The 27,846-nt window shown below is 40.6% G+C and overlaps 2 protein-coding genes across 6 annotated transcripts in view; one reads left to right on the forward strand and one right to left on the reverse strand.

The window, feature by feature from the left end:
* The window catches only part of bmerb1 (bMERB domain containing 1), a 21,941-nt gene extending 18,322 nt beyond the window's left edge, over positions 1–3,619 (forward strand). For all 3 annotated transcript variants that reach the window (XM_027133578.2, XM_047814176.1, XM_047814177.1), the window contains exon 6: positions 955–3,619. In XM_027133578.2, the coding sequence (XP_026989379.1) occupies positions 955–1,073 (119 nt within the window). In that variant the 3' untranslated portion in view covers positions 1,074–3,619. The remainder of the gene's footprint in view (positions 1–954) is intronic.
* LOC113634529 (meiosis regulator and mRNA stability factor 1) lies at positions 3,293–27,236 on the reverse strand. 3 transcript variants are annotated; one of them, XM_027133558.2, is made up of 26 exons: positions 27,082–27,236; positions 26,424–26,619; positions 21,590–21,778; positions 20,405–20,573; positions 19,980–20,194; positions 19,494–19,611; positions 18,818–18,990; positions 17,917–18,381; positions 16,957–17,108; positions 15,950–16,087; positions 15,665–15,851; positions 15,351–15,529; positions 15,161–15,241; positions 14,200–14,436; positions 13,969–14,088; positions 13,698–13,879; positions 11,370–11,590; positions 11,094–11,236; positions 9,861–9,994; positions 9,184–9,386; positions 8,661–8,888; positions 8,094–8,327; positions 7,781–8,008; positions 7,294–7,354; positions 6,768–6,851; positions 3,293–6,505 (listed from the first exon to the last, which is right to left on the reverse strand). In XM_027133558.2, the coding sequence occupies exons 2-26, from the start codon at positions 26,562–26,564 to the stop codon at positions 5,994–5,996; spliced, it is 4,794 nt and encodes a 1,597-aa protein (XP_026989359.2). In that variant the 5' UTR covers positions 26,565–26,619; positions 27,082–27,236; the 3' UTR covers positions 3,293–5,993. The 3 variants fall into 3 exon arrangements, with proteins under 3 accessions (XP_026989359.2, XP_026989354.2, XP_026989357.2); XM_027133553.2 differs by having other exon boundaries at positions 21,086–21,778; XM_027133556.2 differs by lacking the exon at positions 17,917–18,381 and having other exon boundaries at positions 21,086–21,778.
* Positions 27,237–27,846: the final 610 nt, after the last annotated feature.

Genomic DNA, 27,846 nt, shown 5'->3' on the forward strand with positions numbered 1-27,846 from the left:
GATCACTCCACAATGAGTCTCCAATGAGTCACATCCATGCTTCGCCTCACTCCCCGCTCACACTCTCGTCTTCTGATAAAATGAGCAATCCTCATGGGTCTAGCATGACATTATACAAGCTTCATAATTGAGAGATTGCACATGACCATACAGAATCAATTTTTACATGTTAATTCTAGATTGTCACTGTCACTTTAACTCTAGACTTGCATAGCACAGTGCCAATTTATTATGCCACATTATTTCTCCTTTTATATTTTCATATAGTTTTTAATATAGTTTTCTTATACTTTTTTATTATTTTATTTTTTTGCTTTTTATACTTCTCATTCTAATACCGGACAGTCGCATAAAGCATTTCACTGCATGTCTTACCCTGTATGATTTATGCTTCCAGGTTCTAATCAGCATCTTTCTAACCAGGCTACACAAATTCACATATTTTCTTATTACAAAGGGATTCGATGCATAAAACACCGATACATCTCATACTTTGTGATGCGGTTTCTGTACATTTTTTGGAAAGAGTCAACTCATTTTATCAGACACAGGGCTGGAGCAGGTTTAGGCTTCTTACGTTCAGTGAAAAAATAACTGTATTCTGTACAATTGTTTGCTCAAATGGGTGTTATGAGCTGGTGTCAACAAAAATGTTAGGCATATAGTGTATATATGCTTGGTTTGAGCCACAGCATAAAAAACATTTACACAGCGGGCTGCAGAAGTGCACGTTATCTGGCACTACAGCTTTAATGAACAACAAATTCAAAATCCATATACATATAACCATTCTGCATATTGCCCAAGGAGCTGACGGCTTCTCCTGAGTGCCAGCACGTTAATTGCTTGAATATTGGGTTGTCTTAAAGTTTAATGTAAAATTAACAAGGCATCTTGTTACTGATGACAAACCTTAAGCATTTGTTAATCATCTTGCTCCTTGTACCTTCTCAGGTCCCCCAAAAGCGAAAAAGCCGACCCCAGAACCTCCGCCATACAAACCGTCCATTACCAAGAGCAGCGTAGCAGTCATAAAGGACTGCTGTGGAGCTACACAGTGTGCCATCATGTAAAACCTCTCCACGTTACAGCTAGTATGTTTCAGAAAGACATAATCTTATCTTGGGTTGGTTAGGCTGATAGTTTTTTTTCATTTTTGCATTTACATAGCAGGATGTGCTGCCATTGTTCATTTTAGAAGCGCCAGGACTCATTTAAAATGATTTACCTTGCATTAAAGCATTTTTATTGCTGTATATAAAATGTGAGATGATGTAATTTGGCTCTAATTTTAAAAAAATTGTGTTGGTTGGAAATGTTATGATTGATGAGATGTCCCGGTTCCACAACGTAACATAAACACTGTAAAGTTCTGAGAATTCTAGTAACCGCTTCAGGAAGGATCGGAATCTCTAGTATTTCAAGTTCTAGATCTCTTTTTAGAATTTTAGTAATCGGATCTGAAGCGGTGTTGCATTCTGGAATGACCAGTAAATCTAGAATACTACTCAGTAAGGATCTGGTGCATTTGTTAGTGTGTGTTATCCCAAACAAAGAACGGGTGGTGATGCCTGATAACTGCCCCCTTTTTAACCACAAAACCATCTGCTCCATTTCATCTCTAAAGATCTAGAAGACTGAACATTTACAGTATCTTCAGCATCAGAGTTCTGGATAACAGGTTTTTCATTGCTATGGCAACAACTCATAAAAAGTTATATGCATGGCCATGACAAGTGAACAGACCTGAATAATGTGGAGCCTTTAAAGAATACTGTTGAAAAAGAAATAAATCTTAAACAGTGGTCAGTGAGGGGAAAAAAACACTTGAACACTGTAGAAACGCCTAAAGGACGATTCTTCGACTTTGTCCACATGTATTTGAAAACTGTCCTTTTATGCAAGTTTGAAACATCAAGAGATGATGAAGTGAACAAAGTACTTCAAAATACAAACAGGGCATAACCATCATCTTTACGTCTTGCCATGCAGTACTGTGTGACATGGCACCCAACATTAATCTAGGTGAAGTTTACTATTAATGCAAAAGCAGAGCAGTCTGCAATCTGAGCTCGGAGAATATCTCAAGCGGCAGGAGTGCACGTGGTCTTAAAAACTCTCTCATAGTATGTAAACAAAAAGGTATTCATGAGTGTGATGCACTGACGTCAACATGTAGATAAACCCTTGTATAAGAGAGTGTGCACAATGCTATTATGAATTATATTCAATAGGGGGATCATTAATTATGCTATAATTTAATTAACTGCCCCAGTACAAACACTTGTGCTAATTTGCATGTTGGCCTAGAAGAACGTTACAAGCACAATATATATATATATATACATGTTCCACGAAAGGACACGTTACTTGGGTTAACGTGTACACAAGAACACACATTTTCACACCAAGTTCTCAAGGTCTGTGCATTTCCCCTTGTCAGTTCTACACCTTACTGATTTGAAAAACGTACTACTACTTTTTTTTTTTAAATTAGCTGCGTATTTTCCAGCGAAGGTCTAAATCTACCGTTTCTCACATATTTGCTGCGATTCTTACCAATAGGATGAAACCGGTTTAGACCCAAGCAACAACCATATCGGACTTCATTTCCATCGCCTGTGAACAGAACACTTTTCCACACAAACACAGGGTGTCTGTGTTATTTTCTTGCTTGCAAGTTCTTTATGTTGTTGCACATTTAGTGTTTTGTGAGCTTCTTTTTTCCCTTCACAAAAGATCTGACTGCAAAATTCAGGAACGTTACAGAACACGACACTAGAAAACGTTCATGAGATTTGCACAAGCACTTAAACGTTATTTGTAAATATGTGTTCCAATAAAAGCATCTTTCAGGAGATTGTTATTGGTCTGTTTTTGTGTTGTGTTTGGAAAAGACCATTTTGGTTCCAACAGAAATGGATCATGGTCATAGAATAACCGTAACAGTGCATAGTGAGATTATATACACACCAAAAGGCTCATGTAGAAATGATGTCTTTAGCATTGTGTGAATTTGTTCATTTCATGTAGCTTTTCGGTTTGGCTTTTTTGTAATGTTCAGAAACAGCTGTAATTGTTAGCAAAATGCTGCAGTATAACATACAATTGAGGACACAATGTTGGTGATGTTCTCAGAACATGATCCACTTCAAGGCGGTTTACAGGAAGTCCACTTAGATATCTGGACACATCATACCACTGTTTGTTCAGTTAAACATCAACACCAGGATTTTGGGTAGGAATTTTTCATAACCTCCAGCTTTAATAAGAAAAACTTCAGAGTCGAAACTGATGCTTGTGAAATTTATTAACTGAAATATTTCGGGCAATTCACAAAAACAGTGAAATGGTGTAATGGCTTAATTATGGGGTGAGTATGACCAGAGGAAGAAGGTGCAATAACATGCAACTCAAATACATCAGCAAGAACCAAAAAAGAGGCATGAGACAATTCCGGGTTAACGTGAAAACATTCTGCTTCTGATGAGAGACTAACTGTACGGTCGTCTTTACACTGTGCGTCATTTCACCCGAGAGCATTTCCCCTAATTAGTGTAAACACTTGCTGTATTTTTCTACTGAACATTTATCAATTCTGCTAAGATACATCAGGATGTTATCAGGATAAATCCAGCATGTCTACCTTTTTTCTTTTTTTCTTTTTTCTCTCTCTCCAGGTCAATTTGTGGACTCACATAACTGACCCCAAACCATGAAAACCAAAACACTCCATGCTGGAAAAGAGCAACTGCTCAACTAAACGCTCATAACGGTCATGTACATTTAACTTCATTAACATTACAAACCCCGGCAGAATGATATTTAATGAAATCAAAACTATGCAAACCTGCATAGGCAAAAGATTAGCTGGTCATTGAGGTGCAATAAACAAGATGTTTCATATTCGTCCTCCAAGTTAGCTGTAACCAAGTTCTCTACCAAAAGAGCAAACTGAACATGTAGCAGCAAAATTAGGAATCATTACAGCCAGTATGACTCATTTCTAAGGTTCTCTCCATAAATAAATATCAGGCCTTTGATAATCTTAAAAAAAACAGCTCCTTTAATCTGGGATGAAAGTAATTCATTTGGGACATAATATAGCCACTCCGTAGTGGCGAGTCGGGAAATCAAGAACATGAGCTGTGAACTTGGCTAGACTGCATTAAACCAACAGGACCTCTAAACTAAAACAGGCCAGAGACAAGAAATAGTCACATTTCATTATGAATGTATACGATTCATTTTGGAAAACAAGAAGCTGTTTTTCAGGGAGATTCTCCCAAAACGTGGCTCTCTCTACGCAAATACAGAGCCTAACGGCAGCGTGTTAGGTGTTCAGTCTAGTTTTTTTTTTGTCCTGGGATAACCCAGACTGCATAAACAGATGCAGGATAAGTCTTCGGCCCAAAGAAACCCGCTAAACAAGACAACAGAAAAGAAATATACAAACATCATCATGCTAAGGGAGTGCAGGATGAAACGCTCTAGCAGCACTCTCTCTTGCTTCATATCTCCTGGTGCCAAGGCTGATACAAGCCATTGTAAAAAGCCTGGCTCTGTCCACAGAAGAAGAAGAAAAAAATAAATAAAATCTGAGGGCCTGTGTGCGTCCCTCTGATACCATGGTGTTTCTGTCACTGAGCAGTTCCCATCCTCGACTCCAGTGTTTAAAACCCATCTAGAAATTAGTCTTTGCTTATTCTTAATGCAAGTGTGTCAACAGATCCAAAGAAACTGATCATAGTTTAAAAAACAAAAAACAAACAAAAATAAATAAATAAACCCTCGGCTCTTGCCATAACAAACCACCATGAAAATGCAGGATGCAAACAGGTTAAAACTCTACAGCTGCTGTGTGTCACATTACACAGGAAATTGTCTATGCACTATGTGCATATAAAATTCCACACACACACATACCCATAATCAAAATAAAGCCCAAGCTGCGTAAATGGCTAAAACTGAAATGGAGCTTTTGCTTGAACTCCGGCAGAAGAAATGCGGAGTTGTGTACGCGCCAACTCAACTTTCGTTGTCGACATCGGCTGTCGAATGGCACGCTTCAAGCTAGCGAAGAGCTCCGTAACCTCGACTTTATCCTGCATGTGTGTCCTGTGCCAGTCTCAAACATCCAAACTGACACCTGCTCATCTTCTAACCTCCATCGAAATGAAACCAACTGCACTGTTAAGATGTTGAACGAAATGCCGTTAAAACTCAGGCTATTAAACACGTGCACTAAGGTGTGGGCCGAAAATCTACAAAAACCTTTAGATGTTAAACTCTAAAGAGTTCCAAAGTATACAAGAGAAATTACAGAAATCCTACAAAACACAAATTAGCATCATTAGCATTCTTTTGGGTTAAAGGTTATTATGCTTAATATAATCAATGCCCTCCTGCATTAACTTAATTTCGTTTTAAAATCACGCTGTGTATAAATAGGAGACGACATCTCCATTGTATTGGTTAGAATATAGAGTGCACGAAGAGCAGGGTCGGTCAGAGGACTTTAAATGCGACGACTAATTTCATGTGGTGAAAACCATGATTCCCTAAAACAGCACAGAAAGAGAGGAAATGCTAATCTGAAAGGACAGAAGCTGCCTTAGTTACAGCCAACTTGGAGGTACGCTTTCATTTCATATCAACTCATGTTTCCTTAAACATAATCTAGAAGATGTGATTTTCAGTAGAAACAGAAAACTCAGGATTTAAGCCAACAGGGAAAATGGGATCTTAAAGTAAACGAAGGCTGTAAATATAGCCAACAGATGAAGAGCAAGTGCATTGAATTTTTTTAAGAGACAGAAGCAGAAGGTAGTTCGATCGGGTTCTTCACGGCCACGTCTCTGCAGAGTTACACGGATTTATTTCGCTGGCTGATTCTAAAGCTGATTTTTCAAGTTTTTTTTTTTTTTTTTTTAAACCGAGTGGGCAAAAAAATTATTAAATTACTGTGAGTTTGATCTGATTAACAAGTAACTTTAGACCGAGGAATTTGTGGAGAAAGAGAAATTAGCTGCAAGTTTGATTTTATTCCGGATGGTTCTTTTGCTGGGGCTTTCAGTGGCCAAGGTTTTGCGGTCGGGTGGTTGAGAGGGCTTGGTAACAAGCGAGTCGGATGCATCGTTAGATTTAGTATTCCCAGTCGGACATACCGTGTTTTTTTCAACACTATTGGTGCGAACTATACCTACACTACAGACCGACGTTTCCTCCGTTTTAATTTCTTCATTTGGAGCTGTGCAGCACTCAGTGGGCATCAGAGCTGCTTGAGTTTGGTGGTCGTGGACGGGCTGATCCTCTCTGGTGCCTCCTGAGGACTGGCTGTGCAAGTGCTCCTCAAAGTGGATGAGGTCATTGTGCTGGAGCAGAACCGGGTGAGGATGTAGCTGAGGGGAAGGCAGGCAGGACGGAACTGGCCCACACAAGAGATCCACTGGAGAAGAGGAGCTCAGACACAGCAGCTCTGCCTCACTAGTACTTCCACCTGAGGCTAGGAAGACAAAACACTTTGAATCGTCTATTTATAAATTTAGATTTTCCTCTTAGGTTCCTGACACACCAAGCAAGCTGATGCTCATCAAATATTGTCATTGTGTTATTTGTCATGTTGGCATTAGAAAGTATCACTATAATCACCCAATCTTGTTTAGAAAAAAAAAATAATAAAAATAAAAAAAATCCCACCCCACAGACGTCATCATCAGCCATGTGCAGTTTACTGAAGCAGCACGTTCTTGTCTGTGCGTGTTTACCTGGGCTGTGTGAGCTGGCAGGGCTCTGGCTCTGTTGGACCTCCTCAGGCTGAGGGCTCTCAGTGCTGGCAGGGCTGCCACGGGCTGATGACGCACACACGTTAATTAAAAGCAGAAATAGCAGCAAAACACCCAACACATAAATCAAGGTGAACACTTTTCCAACAGAGGAACAGCTGAAACTCGAGTAGGCTAGGAGCATGTGCTAGTAATTGAAATGTAAGCACTATTGATGGGGGGGAGGTGTGAACTTTTCCGTGTATTAGCATGTCTAAATTTGTATTCATTATGTAGGAATCTGTTCTTTTTTTCCATGCCTTTCATGCTTTGCTTTTTATAATGTCAAAAGAATGAGACCACCATGAAGATATCTGTAATCAATCCATCAAAGCCAATAAAAAAACAAACAAACACCACCCTAACGTTGCTTGAGCAATCTTTACAGGATTTCAGGTGTGCTGTACTAACCAGGTAACAAAGCCCATAACAAGGCCTTCATACAGTAAGTATAATAATGTTTACTCACCTTTCATATCATTCTTTAGGACTATAATCTTCTTGTGTCCATGGCCTTTGATCCACACTACCTAAAACAAAATATATATAAAATTATGAACAGGAATAAAAAGGGGGAAAATCTAAACAGACAATAGGTATCATCCCATTGATGCACGGATCCTTTCCCTTACTAGGAAATGTGCTGGAAGGCTTCATTCACTCATAATGAAGAAAAGGTAAGATAATTTCTCAGAATTATCTTATCAATGTTGCTTCCATATGTTTAGTGGACATCTACTGACCATTAGTTTAAACTAAAGAGGACTTAAGTAGTAAGAGGTGCTGCATAGAGTGCTTTTTCTGTCAGCATGGGAAAATTTTTTCTTCAATTTAATTTAGTGTGTTCCTTTAATTCAACTCAACACGCTTAACAGGAACTATTTACCCTGGAGATTATTCTGCATTAAACATTCAGATTTTCTTAAAATAAAAAAAGACACAAAGAATTAACTGACTTGTGGTACGGCAGCCAGGAGCTCATCCAGAGTGTTGTATCCATAGTCACGAGGCTGGAACTCACGGCCCGTGTACTTGCTGAAGGCACCCCAAAACTCGGACAGGAAGATCTGGTTATAGTGGTAGGTGTGCAGGAGGGCTCGAACGTTTCGAGCAAACTGGTACAGCTTAGTTAACCTGATACGAACATTGGCCTCATCATCATGGGCTTCACCACCCTCAAACAACTATACAGGGAAAGATTAGATTTTAATTTCATTTACAAGACACTGACCAAAAGACAGACCGGAACAGATTACCCCCCACACACACCTCCACTAAGTAAGGCAGGCTCTTGAGCAGCTCGGTTAGAGAGACAAAGCCATATTCACAGGGGTTGAGTTGCTGATCATACATCAACTCGTACTGCTTCTGCAGCGCCTCTACTCCCATCCAGTTGTGCTCATCAGGAACGGACATCATTACCGCCAGCAACTGGGACGTGAGCGCACGTAGCGATTTTCTGTTGATAAGCTGGACCTCTTTTTCTTCAGATCCAACCGCTACCTTTGTGTAGATATAAAAAGATTCAGTAAACAGGCTTCTATTGTCAGATTACAGCATTAAAACTATAGCACATATTCCAAATAACCAGATTGAGGTAGAAAAAAAAAAAATCAGAAATTTAGCAAAACGAAACCTTTGTTTACTGACAAGAATCCTAGCTGACTAGAATAAAAAGTAGTAGCTTACATTATAGTTACATCATTGAGTTGCTAATAGTGTGTGGACAACTATGAATATTTTTGGGTGATGAATTTCTGTATTAGTCTAGAAACTAATATGATCCCTCCATTTTTAATGTTGCCTTGAAATACAACCTGATGTAGAGTGGCATACCTTGACCACATGGCAGAGTTTGGAGAGAAGGGCAGGCAGTGTACCGACATCGTAATCCTGCAGGCGGAGGACGTAACCAAAAGTTTTGCTGTACTCAGTCAGAAGCTGGCTAACAGGTAGTGTGCAGTCTCTCTGAGCACGCAAGAGCTTCACAAGCTGAGCTGCCAGAGCCTTTACTCGCTCCACCTCAGTCAGAACCAGTACCTTCTCCTCACCACATTCTAGCACCTGTACACAGGCCCAGTAGTCAGAGGCTGAAGAAAAATTACTCCAGATATATTGGTTTAAATCACAGACAATCTCTCTCTATATATCTATCTATCTATCTATCTAAAATAAATATAGTACAAACCACACAGTTTTCTGAATTTGCTCATCTCATCAATCTGTGAAAGGGTTTACAATAACTAGCATGGTTTTATAGCATTGTCAGTTTACTTATTAACTGATCGACACTTAACAATCCATCAAAGAGATGGCTAACAGACATAGCACTCAGATGTTGAGCTGTGATGGCACTTGCCTGAAGGACATCAGGAATGGCTTCAAACAGCTCCATGAGCTTAGAGAACCCATAATAGGTGAGCTTGCACTGGCGGCCAAAGTGGTGGTGATAAGTGGGGATGAACTTGCTGAAAGGCATGCGAAAGTGCGGTTGGTGACGCAACAGATCCACCACCTCCTTCCCAAACTGTCTGGTGCGTTCCATCTCCTCTGTGGTCCGCTCTAAGGAGCAAAACATGGAAAACAGTTCAGATTTTGCTCAAGAGTCTGCTGCACACATCTCATGGTCACCTAATTTATTTTAAAAAGTTGTATTAAAAGTGAGGTGATCTAACTTTCATAATATTGAAAATATTTGAAAAGAACCGATGTGCATATAAGCAGCTTTTAGCTTCATTGTTGTAACACATTTAAGACACTAAAACCCTACAGATGGGTCCAAATTTTTGAGCTGTTGAGATTATGTAGATTTGAGTCTTTGTTACAATATTGTTTTGAAAACCATCCTGTTCATTCAATCACTAAAAAAAACAATACACCGATTAACATTTGTATGGAACTTTTTGTTCGAGAAAGGCTGTATGCGAGGGAGTGTCAACACCCATGAATACTGATGCATCATCACACCTGAGGAGACAATGACATGTTTAACACATGTGAATATTTTCCACAGATTGTTACCACAGGAATCCTCACCTCTCTTAGGTACAGATATGACCGTGTCAGAATCCTGCTGTGTAACGGTGATGGTCGTATCAGGAATCTCAGCCAACAGATCCATCAAGTCACACATTCCATAATCAATCACTTGCCAATCTCTGGAGAAACACCTGTCACCACGGACATAAACACACACGTTTAATAACCATTGTCTTGTATAGTCTATTATCTTGTCTTGTATAGTACAGTGTTATTTATGTCTGTACTTTGTCACACAAACAGCTGGAACCAAATTCTGTGCGTCAACACACTTGGCCAATAAACCGGATTCTGATTCTGATTCTTATAAGCAGACAAATTAAACCATGAAAAAAAAAAGTGTGTGTGTGTGTTAACATTCTTGTATTGATTATTTTATGATCTTTTACTTGGAAACAAAGTGGTTGGGAAGTAAATATAAATATGACATTTTTAATAGAGTTAAATTATTTATATTTATATATTTATTTATATATTTAAATTAATTATTTATTTTAAAAAAGTTTTAAATTATACTTGTGTGGTCACTGCATATTATCATACGAGTTATCATAGGGGCTTTTTACACCTGGTCACTTACAAATCCGATCGTTCAAACCACTTCAGGTGGAGGTGGTCTGGGACGCATTTCAGATGAAACTGGACAGGTGTAAATGAATGTGGTTGTTCAAGCCACATACGTCAGCACTATACTCCTCCCAAACGGAAATACGTCACTCACGAGTGACTCACGAGTCTTGCATCGCGCCAGAAACAAACAGTAAATGCTGTTTTTTGTAGCATAACCGTAATAAGTTGTGTCTTCTTTTTGATTGCATTCTGAAAACCGCATACACCAAAGCCTGTTCCATTTCAATTACCCCGGAAATGAGGTAAAATATTTGCATTTTGGACGGGAGTAGAAAGATCGGATGGATATCCGATTCGCCGAGACGCATTTATGTGGCCCAATGTAAATGGAACAGTTTAAACAAATAAGATAGCTATCGGATCAGAGAAAACACATGAAGTGACCAGGTGTAAAAAGGCACAGTGTTAATGAGTCCATCATAATTCTAACTAAGAATACAAGGGAACAAATGATAAAACTGACAAATCCCCAACAGTGGTACTGGCAACTGTACTGGCATTTTCACAGCAGGTGTTATAAGCTATATCTCGTGTATTTGGGTGTGTACACTAATCATCTCTAAACAGAAGAGAGAGTAAAGAATAGTGCATAGAACTGACCAATGGTAGGCCTGCATGAAGTCTCTGATGATGACCTGCTTGCTTGCCTGAAACTTGAGCAGTTTGAGCAGATCTTGTGTGAAACGCTTCACCTGTGCCCTGTGTGTGAGGGTCAGCAACCGCTTAGAGCCCAGGCCCAGAATCTGCAGTGGAAAAGACAACACTTATGGTCCAGGCAAACATGAGTATATATAGACTACTGTGTAGCACTTGCTTCAGTAATTCTTTTCTTAGTCCAGAAAAAACATGATCAACTATAGTACTGCAAACTCCAACCTGTAGTACGTGTGGTACAGCCTCCAGCAGCTCTAGCAGTTTGGAGAAGCCATAATCAGAGACTCTGCACTGTTTAGCAAAGTGATGATGGTAGGCAGGGATGAATTTAGTGATGGGCATCAGGCAGCACGGCTGGTTTTTCATCAGGTCTATGATTTCTCGACTGAACTGGATCAGCTGGGGATTTCCTACTGGGCTCTTACAGCGCTGTAGCCATGGGTCTGTAGAAAGGGAAATTCAGAACAAATGGTCACTGCACATGTTTTATTTTATTACTTTTGGGAGAATTGTTGTGTTCTTAGGATATCTGATTGCAGGTTGCTATAATTTTCTGTGGAGCAGTAAAAATCAAAATAAAACCATAACTACAGCTGATTGGCCAAACACAAGCTTTACAAAATGTCAGCGCACCTCACGCAGCCGACCAAGGCTTGTTTTATGTCACAACCAGGAGGAGATTCTCCCAAACAGCCAAAACCTAATTGATATGGTTAACTTCTAGGGGAATGACACAAAAAAATCCCAACAGGCTTAAAAACTAGACTACAGTTAATAAACTGTTCTTGTTCAGCAGAGTACTGGAAAGGTTTTCACACAGCTTATAGAATTTGGTTTGACTTATAGATTGTGATGTGTGTGGAATGGGGGAGATTTATTTTGGAGGGATATTCAAATGTCTTCACTAACATTCAAGGTTGCCTTTCATGCTCACTGAACAAGAATTCAAAAAAAGCTCGCAACCTTGGGGTAACCATGGACAATCAACTGTCCTTTTCCTCTCATGTTGCAAATGTGACTCGCTCATGTCGGTTTCTTCTCTACAACATTAGAAGGATTCGGCCATTTTTGTCCACACAGACTGCCCAGGTACTTGTTCAGTCTCTTGTCATTTCTAGACTGGATTACTGCAATGCACTGCTGGCAGGTCTACCTATGAACGCAATCCGTCCTCTGCAAATGATCCAAAATGCAGCTGCCCGGCTTGTTTTCAACCTGCCAAAGTTCTCGCATACCACCCCGCTACTGCGATCCCTCCACTGGCTTCCGGTAGCTGCACGCATCCGGTTCAAAACACTGATGCTGGCCTACAAAGCCAAAAATGGACCAGCCCCCTCTTACCTCAAAGCCCTCATCATTCCTCGCACTGCACCCCGCAACCTCCGATCTACCAGCACTGCTCGACTGGTTCCACCATCTCTCAGGGTAAGAGGCAAGTATACTACAAGACTCTTCTCTGTACTGGCACCAAGGTGGTGGAATGAACTTCCCATAGAGGTCCGGACAGCCGAGTCACTGGCTATTTTCAAGCGGCGGTTGAAGACCTATTTATTCAGGAAGCACTTCAACTAGCACTTCTTTCCTTATCTTTTGCATTTAAAAAACAAAAAAAAAAAAAAAAAAACACCTTTGACACTTTTTCATTGTAACTTTGAACAAATGTTTTAAACTCATGGTATCTTAAGTATGTAACCTAGTGAACCAGCATTAATGTATTCAGTGTTAGAGATTTAAGCACTTATGTACGTCGCTCTGGATAAGGGCGTCTGCCAAATGCTGTAAATGTAAATGTAAATGTAAGAATTAACTATCCAATATTTTCTCCCCATTTATTTTCAAAAGGGTAAAAGATTATGCAACAGCAAGTGTGGCAAAATAAGTTGAGATGGATTCAACATTTTGCAAATTTCAACTGGCAACCAGGCTGATGCTTCCCAGCTATTAGTGATGTGGATATTTCCATCTGCCATATGCTCGTCCAGAAAACACATGAAAAACGTATTTATAATGTATGACCCCAATTTGCATGACTGAGAAAAGAAAAAAAAAGTTATTTGGCAGATGGTTTCCCAGAACTACCTGTGCTGTAGGCAAAACTGCATTTAAAAGAAAATGAAAATACTATGGCATTTGCAGTTTGTTTCCTTGCCCATACTTTAATGACTAAGCATTTAATTTGTAAACCTAGCTGAAGACGTACACACAGGATGCATGCATGGTAAGTGGCTAGTCGAAGGCTCTGGGAAAAAAGGGTGACGGTCACACGCTTGAATCATGTACATACGATTACAGATTTTCAGCTAAAATAAAAATTACAGCATTAGCCTACTGCGATCTGACACGTGCACCCAACTCCATCATTCTAATAAGGCACAATCAGTAACAACAAAAATGTCACTGAATGTCTATTTAGAACATCAAAGAACAATTACCTGAAAGGCCAAAGAGACTGCAGTTAACATTCTGAATCAATTGTAATGTAATAAATTTCAGACAGATGCTTCGCACATGTTGTTTACTCACTCACTCATGCACACTGTACATGTATACCTGCATTAGGTGGTGGGGGTTTGTTGTGGATCCATTTGATGACCTTGAAGCCGTTCTGTGCGGTTACAATGGTGATGCCTGGGATACATGTAATGAGGTGTTCCAGGGGAACGCTTCCCTCCAGCTTCCCTTCTTCAGCCACTGTTAACGGGCTGAACTCTGATGCATAACATTCTAGAAAGCTGATTAAAATATTAGCCATGTTATTCACATACAAACAAACTTAACTTAGCACCTGTTGCTAGCATGTAAATGAGGGCAGATGTGTTACCTGAGCAAGGGGATGGTACCTTCGTGTGACTGCAGAAGACTGTGCACATGAGCAGACAAGGCTTTAAGAGACACCACAACAAACGGAATCTTGTATGTGTCAGGGTCATAATCTGCCTCACTACACAAAAAAATACATAAACATAAGACAAGTGAATGGTAGCACTGATTATCTGAAAACATGCCATTCATTTTAATTCACATTGTTACAGTCCTGTGCTTACGGTCATACCTGAAATCTTGCTGTGTGTAATGACGCTTGCAGACAGGTTCGTGATACTCAAGCTCCTCAAACACCACAGGACTGCCACTGGTGGAAGAGCCATCATGGGACTGCGAGGAACCTAATGGACTATGTCTGGCTAGGCTGCTGGGTAGAAGACACACCATACGTCCGCCGCCTTGTTCACGCACAGCCACGACCTCCGGCAATCTGTAGAGATCGCTCACCACCAGTTTACGACCAAACCTGCAGACCAGGTTAACACGCTCAAACCATGAAAGATTAAACTATTGTTATTCAGATACACACCAATATTGTAATTACAGTTAAACTCACCAAATGCACCTTCAGGCATATTGAGCAAATAACAGAGATCCAAGTCCAAATTGAGATGGTAATAAGCATATGATTCATTATGCTGGAGCATTAGAATGCCTGCAGAGTTTTGACTGCTCAAAACCCTTTTTCTAAAGCAATTACTTTATTTTGATTATTTAGCAGCAGAAACTGGAATTAATAATAATTACCATTATACATAGTGCTCGGTTGATGCAAGGGTTACATACAGCGGGCGTTGTACTCTCTTATCTCATTAAGTATTATACAAGGTACTACATGAAAGTGGAGGCCCAAGTAACCTTTATTTTTAAATAATATACTTTGATGAATGGTTAAAATGCCTACATATTTTTCCATGTGCAATTAAGTTAAACAAGTCTTGAATCCATCTCCATCAAGGGTGCCAAAAATTGTGGACACTGCTAATTCAGCTGACAGCTATTTACATCAAGTAGAATCAATGATTTAGTTTATTATATGTTAAATCATTTTAAATTCAATGAATGAAGTAAGTTACTGAAATTTATCCAAACTCTAATACAATCTTTTTTCATGCAGTTAGTGACATTTTGTATAACCAGTGTACTGTACACATGTAAAAAAAAATAAAAAATAAAAAAAAGTGACTCACTTTTTCTCATAAATTTCAGTGAATTTGAAAAGTGGAAGGCAATTAGCTGGAGAATCCTGAAGAATACTGATGATCTCGGAGCTAAATGACAGGGAAACGGACAGAGGAACTTCAATAACTTCACCTCGTATAAAAGCAGTTTAGACATAAACCTGTACAGTAATGATTAATGTTTGTCACAGGTCAGTACCTGAGGCAGGTGAGAGATTTGTTATTTGCACCGGTGATGAGGGACACGTGAATGCGCTTATTGCCAATCTTGTAGCGGTGAAGAATGCTGACGGCTCCTATAGCCTGCTGCAGAGAACCCATCTGTACCTTAGCTCTGAGCTGGTAGTCTGTGTGAGGGCTGAGCTCAATGCTTTTCACCTGCAGGATGAGAATGTATTGAAATTAAAAGCACCTTTGAATCCATAAATACTAATGAAACTCATGTAGTATTTGATATTAAGGATTGAAACATATGCTATAAGAGGATAGAGATGGAGTCATAGGTTCTCTCACCCTTCCGTGCTTGGCGAAGGTGTCGAGCAGGATCTGCTGCAGCTCTTTTCTGGACATCCTGTAATCGAGGTTGGCTACCTGGATATCTGCACCGTCTGAGAAGGGCTCAGGCTGGGCATCAGGACATGGGCTACGAGAAGGAACACTCTGTGGGGACGAGCGGCTGGAGAGACAAGGAGACGCACTCCTGAAAGAGCAACGTGTAGCAGAACTGGTTACCTGCTTGTGGATAAGTTTCAGGACGGCTGAAATTGGCGTGTGTGTATTTTGCTAAAAGATACAAACCTTGAGGACCAGGATCCGTGGGAGAACATCAGCGGGCTGAAGGAAGTGTGCAGGCTGAGTTTGCTGAAAGCTGATGGAGTGCTCACCTGAAATGACTCTGGAGAATCTGTAGTATTGCGCAGGCTGCAGGAGTTTCTTCTATACACACAAAACATTTCTCTTACATTACCAGCTTATTTTAAAAGCCCTTACCAGAAAACACCGGAACATCCACAACCCACCAAGCGCATTCACCTGATGCAATATCCAAGCTACAGGGATTTTCAAGGGATCCTTTTCCGTTCATAATCTTGACAAATCAACAACCGAAATCAGAGGAATGGCAATTCATGAACGATGACGTTGAGCCACTTAATGTTTTTAATCATTTTAATCATCTTAAAATAAAGTCTTTTATTTACAGTGTCTTGGGTATTTCTGAGAAATGATTTATTCCAAAGAACAAGTTGAAAAAACCACGACTGAGTACGACAAACGTAACAAAAAGAAAACGAATGTTGAATTTGTTTCCATGACAACACTGCAGGGGATAATCATCTTTCTGGAGATCTAAATGGTTCAATGCAAAGGATATTCTTACATATTTAAGTTGCAGTATTAATGTTGAAAATCTCCATCTATGTCAGGACTGTTGGCCATGTTCCTTGTCACGTGTCTGCCCCGCCTTCGTCTGCCCCTCCCTGTCTTCACACCTATTCCTAATCAGGTCTCATTGTCTTTTTGTATTTAACTGTGCCACGTTGCCTTGTGCAGCGTGGAATCAACTGTTGTCTTTGTCCGGTCTAGTCTGTGTTATGTTTCATGTTTTTCGTTATTAAAACATGTTATTTTGGCCATCCTGCGTTTGGGTCCCTCTTATTCTCGTGTCATAATCTAAATGCTCTTCAAGACCTTTAGTATTAGTTTGGGTTTCTAAACAAAGAAGGGCAGCAGTACACATGGTGTGCAGCCTTCACAGTAATCAAAGCCAAATATGCCATTTTTTCATGAGAAGAAGTGTTAGGTACCTGCGGCTGCGTTGTAGGAGCTCTGCAGGGAAGGCTGGTTTAGCAGGCTGCAACTGAGAGGTGAGGCCAGTGCTCTGAGGAGAGGCAGATGCAGCACGGACTTTCTCCAGAGGGAAACCTGTCCTGGGCTTAGACTCCATACTGCTTCCATCCTGGGTTTAAGTAAAATAACATGTGATTCTCTCACAAATCATAAATATTGCTTACCGACGAAGGAAAAATTAAGGTAACTTCTACGGTTCAGTCCTGTTGCAAGAAAATCAAACTCCAAATCATTCAAACAAATTTAAAGTCCAATTAAAAAAAGTTTAGTGATTCATTGTCCAAAAAAAACCCCCATTAAAACACTTAATAGGAATAAAGGTAAGGCAGAGATCGGTTTAAATTGAGTACTAGAGTACCAAGAGTTAGAATTTCCTGCAATAGAAGGTTCTGCAAGAGGGATGGAACTACATGGAGCTATAAAGCAAAGGACAGAAAATTTAAAGTTGAATAGAAAAGCAAAAGATGTGAATGATTATGGAAATGACAAAAAGAAATCTGGACTCATGCATAGGTATTGCTTAATCCATGGTAGGTAATAGGAACATAAATCAGTCCTCCATGTTATGGGTTTTTGTAGCAAGGCAACAGCAGAGAGAAGCGTCTTCTGGTAGCTGTAGGTAGGCAGGTAGGATTGGGTTTATAAGCAAATGGGGTAAGCACAGAATTGTTAAAACCCTGGCACACTGTCAACATTCTCCAACAAATTCATTCCTAATATTTTACAAGGTGACTGTTTGAAAGCAGCTTTCACCTGTTAAGAGGAAATAAGTCAAATTAGAAAAACGTTCTCTGTGGCAATCTTTGGTATGTTGGAGAATCTTTGACTTGTGGGCCCAGAATTTTATTAAGCTGGAAAGCAGGCTTGGTGTAAGGATCTTAATGGCTGAAGGCAGAAGTCACCGTTACACCGCTGACCTGGGAAAGGGACTTCAACACTGGGCTGCAGGAAGAAGCATGCCCCACTTTCCTAGGGCTGTAGGGTCTTTCTGGAACATTTACCCCAGTGTCTCTGCCGCTTTGGGAAGCTCGTAATGCCCTCCTGGGGCGCCGTGGTGACCGCGGTTTCTCCACGGGGAGGAACAGGGCACTAGAAAAGGAGGAACTGGCAGCAGGCCGAGGCCGCTCCACCTCCTCCTCCTCCTGTAGCCCGTCAGGGGAAAATGAGACAGTGATGCGGTTCCCTAGGACGTCCTCATTCTCCATGCGCTTGCGGGCGCGCTCGGCTGCCTCTGCACTGGCAAATCGGAGCACAGCAGTGCCACCGGTCACACCCAGCACTTTCCCACCACAGTTATTGGACAGGCGCTGAAGCCTGCTACTGACAGACTTGGCGTCACGGTGCGTGGGGAGGTTGTGCACAAAGAGGAGGTTGAAACAGGGCTGAGGGAAGCAAAGAAAGAGGGAGCACTGGGTTTTCTGGGACTGGGATAGTTACTGGTTTTGAGATGTATACAGTGTTTCAGGTTTGATTCCTTTATTTAACGCAAGCTTATAAACAAACAAACAAAAAACAAACAAACAAATAAATAGTCAAATAATTGTACACAACCTACAGCCAGTAATTAATCCAATACATTGTCAGGAGTAGCACGTCATGGCTGTAGCTTGGGGCAAGGCTGCACTCCTGTACAGAGGGCCATATGTTTAACAAAGGCCAAAGTAGGCTAGAGTTCATAAAATGTGCATAAAATAAGCATACTGCAGCTCGAGTAACATCTGGCCACTGAATAGAAGTAAAATGTAGGTCTTCTTAAAAGATTTTGCAAATGTGCTTAAATATATACCTGATCCAGGATTAAGATGAAATGACAAATACCTGTGATTTGATTAGCATCCTGGGGGGCAATTCCGAGACAAAGTCCTCGAATAGGACATGTAGGTGTGCGTGCTGCAGCAGAGCAGGTGAGACTTGAGTCTTGTGCACCAGAATGACCTGGAAGCCATGGCGATGACGCAGGTCACTCAGCTCGCTAGCAAAGTTCACGTCGGCTACAAAGCAACAAGAGAAAAAAATGGAATCAAATGACAGCTCAAATGCACTATAAATGTTTCTTTAGCTAATTAAAATGCTAAACATACTTGACTAGCAAAAACATTGTTCAACTTTCGTTCCTTTCACCTAAGCCTATTACCCCAATAGAGAGACAGAACAGCTAATGAACTGCTATTCATTTAAACACTTTGGAGATAATCCAAACCTTGTGACAGTTCAAGTTTATATTTGTGTAGATGTCTGTCTGAAAACCACGACGGTTTAATTAACCTAAAATATGTGGCAATGCATAATTAATTATCTTAAGGTCAATAGAGATTTACTGAATGTAGTGAAAACACAAAAATAGATGCAATACAGTAGATGCTTTTATGTACATAACACTGTTGCACTGGATGTTTTCAGAAGTGTTCTCTCCTGTGAGTTTTGTGCATCTCTGCTGTTAATTTCTAATCCCAGCATGGACTCGTTTACATCTATTTATGTGTTATAGACTTACAAGAAACTACAATGACTGTGGCAGGAGCGGTGTGTGTATCAGCAAAGCGCCTCAGACTCTGTCGGAGTTTGTCATCAGCTGCATTTTTTGCTGTGGCATTTATGTGAGCAACAGTGACCTGTGAAATTAAACAAAAAAAAATTCATATTAAAAAAGGGGTTCATGGTCTTAAGGAATAAGTAATAATAAATACAAAAAAAAACAACAAATAAACAGGAGGTAAAATGAGACTTTAGATTTTGTAAAAACATTCTTTGAATCAGAATACAAAGAAGCCACAAAAGCAGCTGTGCTCCAGCAAATACTCTGAGGTGGCATCTTGTCATACACAAAGATAAGATCAACTGTGCATGAAAATGAACAGTTTCTGTTAACCTGAGTGACTGCAGACGTAAGTTAGCTCTTCAGGCCTTCCCACTTTAATAAGAGTCTACAAATGATGGCAGATGATTTAATAAGCTTGATTTCATGAATGTTCCTGTGTACCTGGCAGTTGTTGAGCTCCTGAATGACAGCCTTGTTCTCCTTGCTGATGTCACATACGCAGATGAACTCAGCTTCGCGGTGCCCCTGGAAGAAACGCTCACGTAGCCTCTGGACCACTGTGGCAGCTGAACGGCCACTGGGTACAGCACAGTTCTCTATGTCCCAAAAAACACCCACCGGGGGCAAGGACTCCTGTCCTCCACCTTCAATGGACCCTAATACACATGCATCCAATTAGAGACACTACATAAAGAAACCACTTCTGCGCACCAGAATCTGCTGTATAATTATGCACATAGTTCCCATCTGCTGTAGTTCAAATCATGTTCATATAAAAGCAAGAATATTAAATATATATATAAAAATGTAATGTATGTCTTTCAAGTCTAATGACTTACAGTCTGAATGCATCTGTGTGCACTGACCATATTTCTGATTGACTTTGCCTACGCTGGTGGGGTGCAGAATGCCATCACTGGAGGTTCCAGGAACTCTACAGCCATTACAGATAGGTAGAGCAGAGGTGCAGGGATGAGGAGGGGGGATGTTTGGCCAAACCTTCTCAGAGTCAGCAACTCCCAAACCCTGTGTGGGCTAAACAGTTCACTCATATCAACATCAACCTCATATCTGCAGCACCTCAAACAAACAGAAGTACAACAAGCTGCTAGATCAAAAATTCTAAATATGTCTTGTCCACCCCTACAGAGTGGGGTGTTCTCTCCTAGCCCTTCTTTTAAAAGCGGTGTTGAGTCTTTATATCAGCTCGAGCTGTCCTTCTCAGGGTCAATTGGAAAATGCAAGATTACACAATACTTACTTTGTTTTTCTAACTTACTCCCAGCCACAACATAAGTGATGAAAACAACTAGCATACCATCATGTTATTGCTAGAATTGTGAATTTAAACAAAAGCTGACAGGAAAACAGTTGTGGCTTATTCCTTACTCCTACTATGAAACATGCATGACTTCCTTTTTGACTTCCCTTATCTGTAAATACCGATTTCACGCTATAGTGCACATACATCTATGATGTACTCTTGTAGGCAAGAAATTAGCTAAACAGCAACTTTGAAATATTTAAAAGCTGTGCTGCTGACCAACCTTTCTTAAACTCTGATGGCAGTAATGTGCTCCCTTCTGACAGACTGTGTTGTGCTCGAGGTACAAAGACTTAGTGCAGAGGTGAGTAGAGGAGGGTGCGTCACTGTGTGAATGGTATTGCTGCTCCACCCGATGGTCCTCGCTACAGTGGCAGCACCCAGATAAGGCCACACAGGGCCCATGGATGGGTGCAGAGCCAGACAAGTGTTTTGACTGCAGACACCCCACTGAGAGAGAGGAACAAGTGTGAAGGTGCCCGCAGCAGGATGGGTGTGTGTGACCTGCCATGGGTTGTGAAGTGGCTACTGAGGCCACCTGGAACCCAAAACTCTGTGGGGACTGTAGCTGTGCAGAGGAAAAAGGTGCAGGAAAGCCACCACCAGAGTTAGCATTAGCAGTGCTGCTAATGTTACACCCACCACCAAAACTGTGAGCCTTGGCTTCAAGCAAGCCAGAGTGCTGCTGGATGTGCAGACTGCATTCACAGTGGGAACACAAGCTTACGTTAGGGCTACCAGGTTGTAGCTGAGGAACGGGCTGCTGGGAAAGTTGAGAGTCTGAAGCAGGGCGCTGGCAGAGAGGAGGTGCAGGTTGGGAAGCCAGAACAAGGGGCTGCGGAGATGCATTGTGGAGTGGAGGGGGAGGGACATCTTTCAGATCCAACACTGGCTTACGGACTTCCATGAAATTGTTCTAAGGATTAAAAAAATAAATAGGTTCAAATAAGCAATAATTACAGTAGACCGTAAAGCAACATACAAGAAGAGTCCATACTACAACAGTCTTATCACTAGAAGGAAGGAGCAAAAACAAATTTTTCAGAATAATCTTACACTGGCCAATGTTGTAACAGAGTTTGTGGTGTGATATTTAAAATGCTGACCAGTTTAAACATTGCCCAAGAACAAGACGCTGACTGAGCATTAAAATATCTTTTCCTGCCAAAAGTACAAGTCTATTTTCTTACGAGTTCAACAAAACAAAAAAATATGTTGGCCTGAAAGAGAGATCAGTTTCCTCATAAAGTTCTATTAGAAGCTCTCAGGTGTGCATCTACATGTACTGTGTACTCATTTACATTTTTGTTGAATGCTGTGAAAGGTGTGTAAATCCAGATAGGACAGAGTCGACAGTGAAGACTCCTTCCATAAATGTTAAACAGCTCAAATCTGTCAAGTCTTTTAAGGCCTCTCGTATCAAAACCCCTCTGTAAGCAATTAGACAATCTATAACATGACAACGAACGCATTTATATATACTGGTGGATCTCCTGTTATAGAAAAACAGCCCGACAATCAGCTGTATTTGATTGGCATAGGCTTTTCAGCTAAGTCTCGAAGCTTCTGGTAATCCTTTTTGATCTTGTCTGGTTGCTGATCCAGGAAGCTCCGCACCTGGAGGTGATCCTGAGGAGGTAGAGTTGGTCACGTGTAGTAACGTTAGCTACAGTCTGTAAATGAAAGTCGATGTTTTGCAGGTAGGCATGTATGTCATAGCCTCCTGCAGGGTCTGGCATGAAAGTAGGGATGTTTCTAGCCAGTTTGTCCAATTCTTTAGGGGCCACACTGTGACTGGAAAGCGGGGGTTTCTTGAAAAGTCTCCCACCCTGGGGAGGTCTTGAGTAGGGATTTCTCACCCTCCTTTTGAAATGTTGATTCTTGTTTTGGGGGTACGAGTCCAATGGTTAAGGGAAATTCCACGTTGGGTATTCCTTTTCAGGGTCACTTTGTAGATGCCTTTCGTATGCCTTAGCTTTGGCAACTCTATCCTTTAGTTCAGTCTCTGCTCTTATCAAAAGGGCCTTGGCTTGTCAGAGTTCCTCCTGAGTGTCCTTTTCATCTGCCGTTTCTCGTTGACTCCGAGTCTCTGCCTGGACTGGGTCTAGCTGGCCGTGAGTCTGTGCCAGATTCCTCTGAACCTCCTCAGCTTGGATCTGGAATGACAACGATTACTGTTGCAGTCGAGAATTTTTTCCTTCATCCATTTTTGCCTGGGCGATGAGGTTGTAGGTCAGTAATCTGAGGATCTTGGCCAGCTCCTTGTGGCTATAGTCCTATGTAGGATTATGGGACATCACTGCACACTGGTTGTCATCAAGCTGTTCCCGGCTCAGGTGTTGCAGATCAACAGCAGTTTCGGGTAGAAAGGGTACCAGTCATGGCGTTCAACCAGGTCTCCTGCTGATCCCGGTGTGTCTCTGGAGGGTCTGGACATGCTGGCTCACTGGTGAAGAGAGACTGAAACAAGGGCCAATGCAAGTTCTTACAATAGTGGAGGCCTACGCTAATAGGCGAGAACGTGCTGTCCACTCAATTTGCCTAATGGATCATCCAAAGATTTGGCTACCTTAAATTTCTAAGTTTGCTGTGATGATTTCCCAGTTAGTTCTTTACCTTACGCCTCAACTAAATAGAATGAACATAGATCAACTCACAACACAAAGGTGATGGAGCAGGACAAGGCCTGGAAGGGGAAGGGTTATAAAGTTGAAACTAAGCTGAAACTGAATTTTAAATTCAGCTTCACCCTCTGTTTAAAGTTTAATTTAAAATAAGTGAGGGGAAGTGGGAAGTAAATAAATGAGAAGGGAGAAAAGAGAGAGATGCAAATAATGATAATAATAAAAACAAATCAAAGCAGATAAAAAGTCAAAATAGAAATTCAGTAAAGAAACAATAAAACAAAATTAAAAATAAGAATAACAAAATAATAAATGAAGATACAAAAATAAAAATGAAAAAATTGAAGGGACAAACCACAAAAAACAGGTGGCAGAGAGCGAGAGAGAGAGAGAGAGAGAGAGAGAGAGTTAGCATTAGCTCACACACGCTGAAGTTAGGGGTTAGAAGTGGGGGTGCTTGTAAAGGTACTAGTTACTCAGCAACCTGTCCCCTGGTGTTTATCTGGAAGTGGTGCCTTAAATCACTTCACTAGTGGGTGTGATTGATAACGTTTGGGGTAAGATTAATCTCGACCCTACATGTCATGCGACCTTATTTCGACCGGTTCAAATTAAGGAAGCAGGCTTTATTCGCTACCTCTAAAAAATTGTAAGACTGAGAGGACGAAACTTAATAATAAAGATAAAATAGAAGTAGTATATAGTCAACAGGGTTCCTTTGTTGTTGATATGTAAGACTAGGTCTTAAGAGTTAGCTGATAAGAGATACACTACTCAGATCGCAGTTTAACAACTGAGGGAAGGTTTCTCCTTTCCACAAATTCTACAGATTGTGGCACTCAACGGCACACAGTGGGTGGGTCAGGTTTTCTTCGCTGCCCCCCAAATAAATAAACAAAAGAACAGGGTTTCTTTGCTGTTCTTATTCGTTACTTGATCAAGGTTTGGGACTCCTTTTACATACCAATCAACAACTGGTCAGTAGTATCTTTATCACTGGATCTGCATTAGGCATGCATCAGTTAGCAACTCTGATGGTTAAACCTAAAGGAGTGCTATCGTCTAGTTGAACAAAATTGGAACACGCAATGACTTCAACAGCGATACAATTACAAGGCCTTAAAAGATGATAAGAGGAACACGCTCAAATCAATCTTTAATCGAACTATGGGGAGATTTCCCCACAGCTGATTTTGATAACATTAAAATGTGCAGTAAAGAGATTTCTTTATCTTTTACGAGGGATTTTTAATATTATGACTGCAGTTAAATTCTTCTCTTTTCCATTTTTTTCGATTAATCGTGACTTATAAATAAAAAAAAATTTAAATAAAATAAAATAAAATAGTGATCACTGAAGCCGAGTCTACGTTGCGACCTATCCAACCACAAGCAGGCCGTGTAACCTTTATTAATTCTATGAAGGCGGCATCTTCCCGGCCGAGAAAGATGCACTTCCCTTTTACTTTATACCATAATATAAATTGAATTAACTTAACAGAGCATGTAGTTCAGACCAGTTGTTGCAGGTACCTTACATTTTACCTTACAATCACTTGTGGAACAGAAATATGGCGTTTAATGAATGAGACAAACACAACATAAAGCTAAATACACAAACAAACAAAGTAGTAGAGAAAACAAAGATGAAAATAAAAATACACAAGAAATTAAAATTGGGGAAAGGGAGGAAGAGACTGGAAAGAAATTAGAGAAAGGAAGGAAAGGAATGGCAAGCTTAAACTTCAAAATTAATCACACCCTAACTGGGAAATTGTCACCGGAAACTTAAATTCACCTTAAGACTCAATACAAGGTTCATACTTAAAATACGCATCTAAATTGGTTGGTAAAGGAAATGGTTACTTGCATTGGCTTGCTGCACAAGAGTCCGGATGCAACAGAGGAATCTCTGAAGAGTCTGTTAGGGTGGGGTCAGACGTTCTTCCAAGTTCTCCTGAAGATCAGAGCAGTTGTCATTCTTGGAAGTGAAGCTTGCTGGAAGTTCTTTGAAGAAAGATGGAGTCGTTTCCAAGTTGTTCCGAAAGTCTGACCACTGATTGGTGGTGTTTGTGACATTTTAAAGGTCGCAAACTCCACCCATCTTTGGGGAGATGGCCAATATTACGGCCTGAAATTTCGGAGGGTAAAACTCCCTTTGTTTCAGGTGTCGGTGGGCGTGGTTTAGCTATAACACTTTTAGATGACTTTAAAGTTTTATCCAAGGTGTATTAAGGCAGTATGGCACCTTTCGTGCTCAAATAAAATACACCATTGTTTGAAAAATGAGTAACCAATCATTTTGTGGTCATTTGGATACTAAACATGAAGGGGAATGACGGTATAAAGGCAGCGGTACATTAATATGCCAGGATCCGTAATTAAAGTATAACCGATGTTAATACAATGTTGTTTTCTGACACATTAATAAAATACACCCTTGTCAGGAAAGGAGAAAATAATTTTAAGTCAGGCAAGCCTTAAAGAAGAAACACATTACAACAGGGTTACAAGAATAAGAATCTTAGAGTATCAGTATAATTGGGGAGCAGATACATACGAGTATGGCTTAATGCCGTGGGATGTGGGGCATCTTATTCACTCGTTTTATCAGTAAAATGAATGTCCCATTGTGTTGTGTGCGTGTTCTGGTTGAGGGCCCCTATGAGTTCAATCAGAGAAGCAGCATGGGGTTATCTGGTCTTTGTGTAGGCTACAGACATTCTGGAGCCAGTTGTGTGTGACACTGTGGAATGTAGCCCTCAATAAAAATCGTTAAACATGGGTTGCTCATCGGTTGATGAAATGATCTAAATGACCTGTTCCAAACGCTACACAGCATAGAGGAGGGGGGAAATGACATCGCAACACAAGTAGATCAGCAGGTTTACAGTGATCTCGTTCTGTGGACCAATCAGGACACTCAGGTTAGCTCACCTGGTGTTGTGCAGCCGGGGCAGTTTGCTGGGGGGAAGAGAAGCAGTCGGAGAGTTTCCAAAACCTGTTGTCTGTGCGGATAAGCCATGGGAAGGACCTTCCATTACAAATATCCCTTTCCTTTACCGAACCTTCCATCATACCACCTTCCCAAACATCTTACCGATGTTTCACAACTCTTCTCTTTCATGCTTGCCTTGAAAACAGGAACACAGCATTACATACAATAATAAATTACGTGATAAATTAAACACACCGAATTGGCTGCCACCAGAGACTCATTGCTAACTAAACACTATGTAGCAGGTCATTAGCCTGGGAAACGTTTGTATATGTGTGTAAGGATATATAGCAAGCTTGTTAAAAACAATAACGTTATTTATGTCTGCAAGCGTCTGCGAACAGAATTAAAGACGAAATAAAACGTATAACATAACAGTGCCTGTAAGGTGTATATGGGCCTTTTAGCAAGCGACAACATAAACAAACTGAGCTGTTTGTTTATTTAGCTAGACTGCTAACAGCGTTAGCTATTTTAGCACGTCGATGTAAAACAGGACGTGTTAAACACCATATCTTGCTAATCAGAAAGCCGGACTTTAAGCCCCGTGTTATTTTTAAATATGTCGTTAGCCTACAAGCTAACCTATAAACATACCTTCTACCTTCCACCCATTCTGTCTCGCGCACACACTGCACCCCTAAACATCCTCGCGCCAACCGCGTAGTAATAAAGGAATAATCAACTGACGTCTCCGAAGAAACGCTGTCGTAAACACGTCGACGGCTGTCGTAAATCCGGTCACCATAGTAACAGACGATAGTAAGTGGACGCCTTTAAAACAGTCCTTTCTCTAAAAAATAAATAAATAAATAAAAACTGGTGGCATAAGATGTATATGTATAAGATGCCTTTGTACTCAGTATCACTATCCAAAATCACTGTATTAAGAATTTGCAGGAACTGTTGGTGTGTCAAGGGGGTTTCACAGGCAAATTTCTGTTGTTTACAGAAAATAGTGCCGAAGAAATCCTGCAAATCTGCACACGCAAGGTCAGAGAAGGAACAGATAAGGTTCAAGCAGACAGCATCGGATTCCACTCCTATCAGCCCAAAAAACAGGGTTCTGGAGATGCACAGGTTCACCGAAACTGGACCGAACCTGCCTTGTGTTAACAGTTCAGGCTGTTGGTGGTGTGAGGAACGCTTAGATAAATCACATGCTTTTACAGTTACAATAGGAGATGTATTAACACACTCCACTTTTATCACCGATAGATAAAGCATACATGTATGTATGTTAATCTGTGTCTTGGTGTTTATATTTTTATGCTCATATTGGATGTCAAATAACTAAGGACAAAATCTTAAATAAAAACCTGCAGTAATTTTTTTTCTTATATGGGTATATTAAGTACATCT

Source organism: Tachysurus fulvidraco, chromosome 5 (assembly GCF_022655615.1).
Source record: "Tachysurus fulvidraco isolate hzauxx_2018 chromosome 5, HZAU_PFXX_2.0, whole genome shotgun sequence".
NCBI lineage: Eukaryota > Metazoa > Chordata > Actinopteri > Siluriformes > Bagridae > Tachysurus > Tachysurus fulvidraco.

What these genes read in the sequence shown, in the direction of transcription:
- LOC113634529 (XM_027133553.2), bottom strand. Translation starts at nt 26,564, where the DNA reads ATGATGGAAGGTTCGGTAAAGGAAAGGGATATTTGTAATGGAAGGTCC. An exon ending in AGGAGCTCAACAACTGCCAG is followed by an intron (nt 19,612 to 19,979) that starts GTACACAGGAAC and finishes TTAATTTCACAG; the next exon opens with GTCACTGTTGCTCACATAAA. An exon ending in ACTGAAATTTATGAGAAAAA is followed by an intron (nt 14,437 to 15,160) that starts GTGAGTCACTTT and finishes CCTGGTCTGCAG; the next exon opens with GTTTGGTCGTAAACTGGTGG.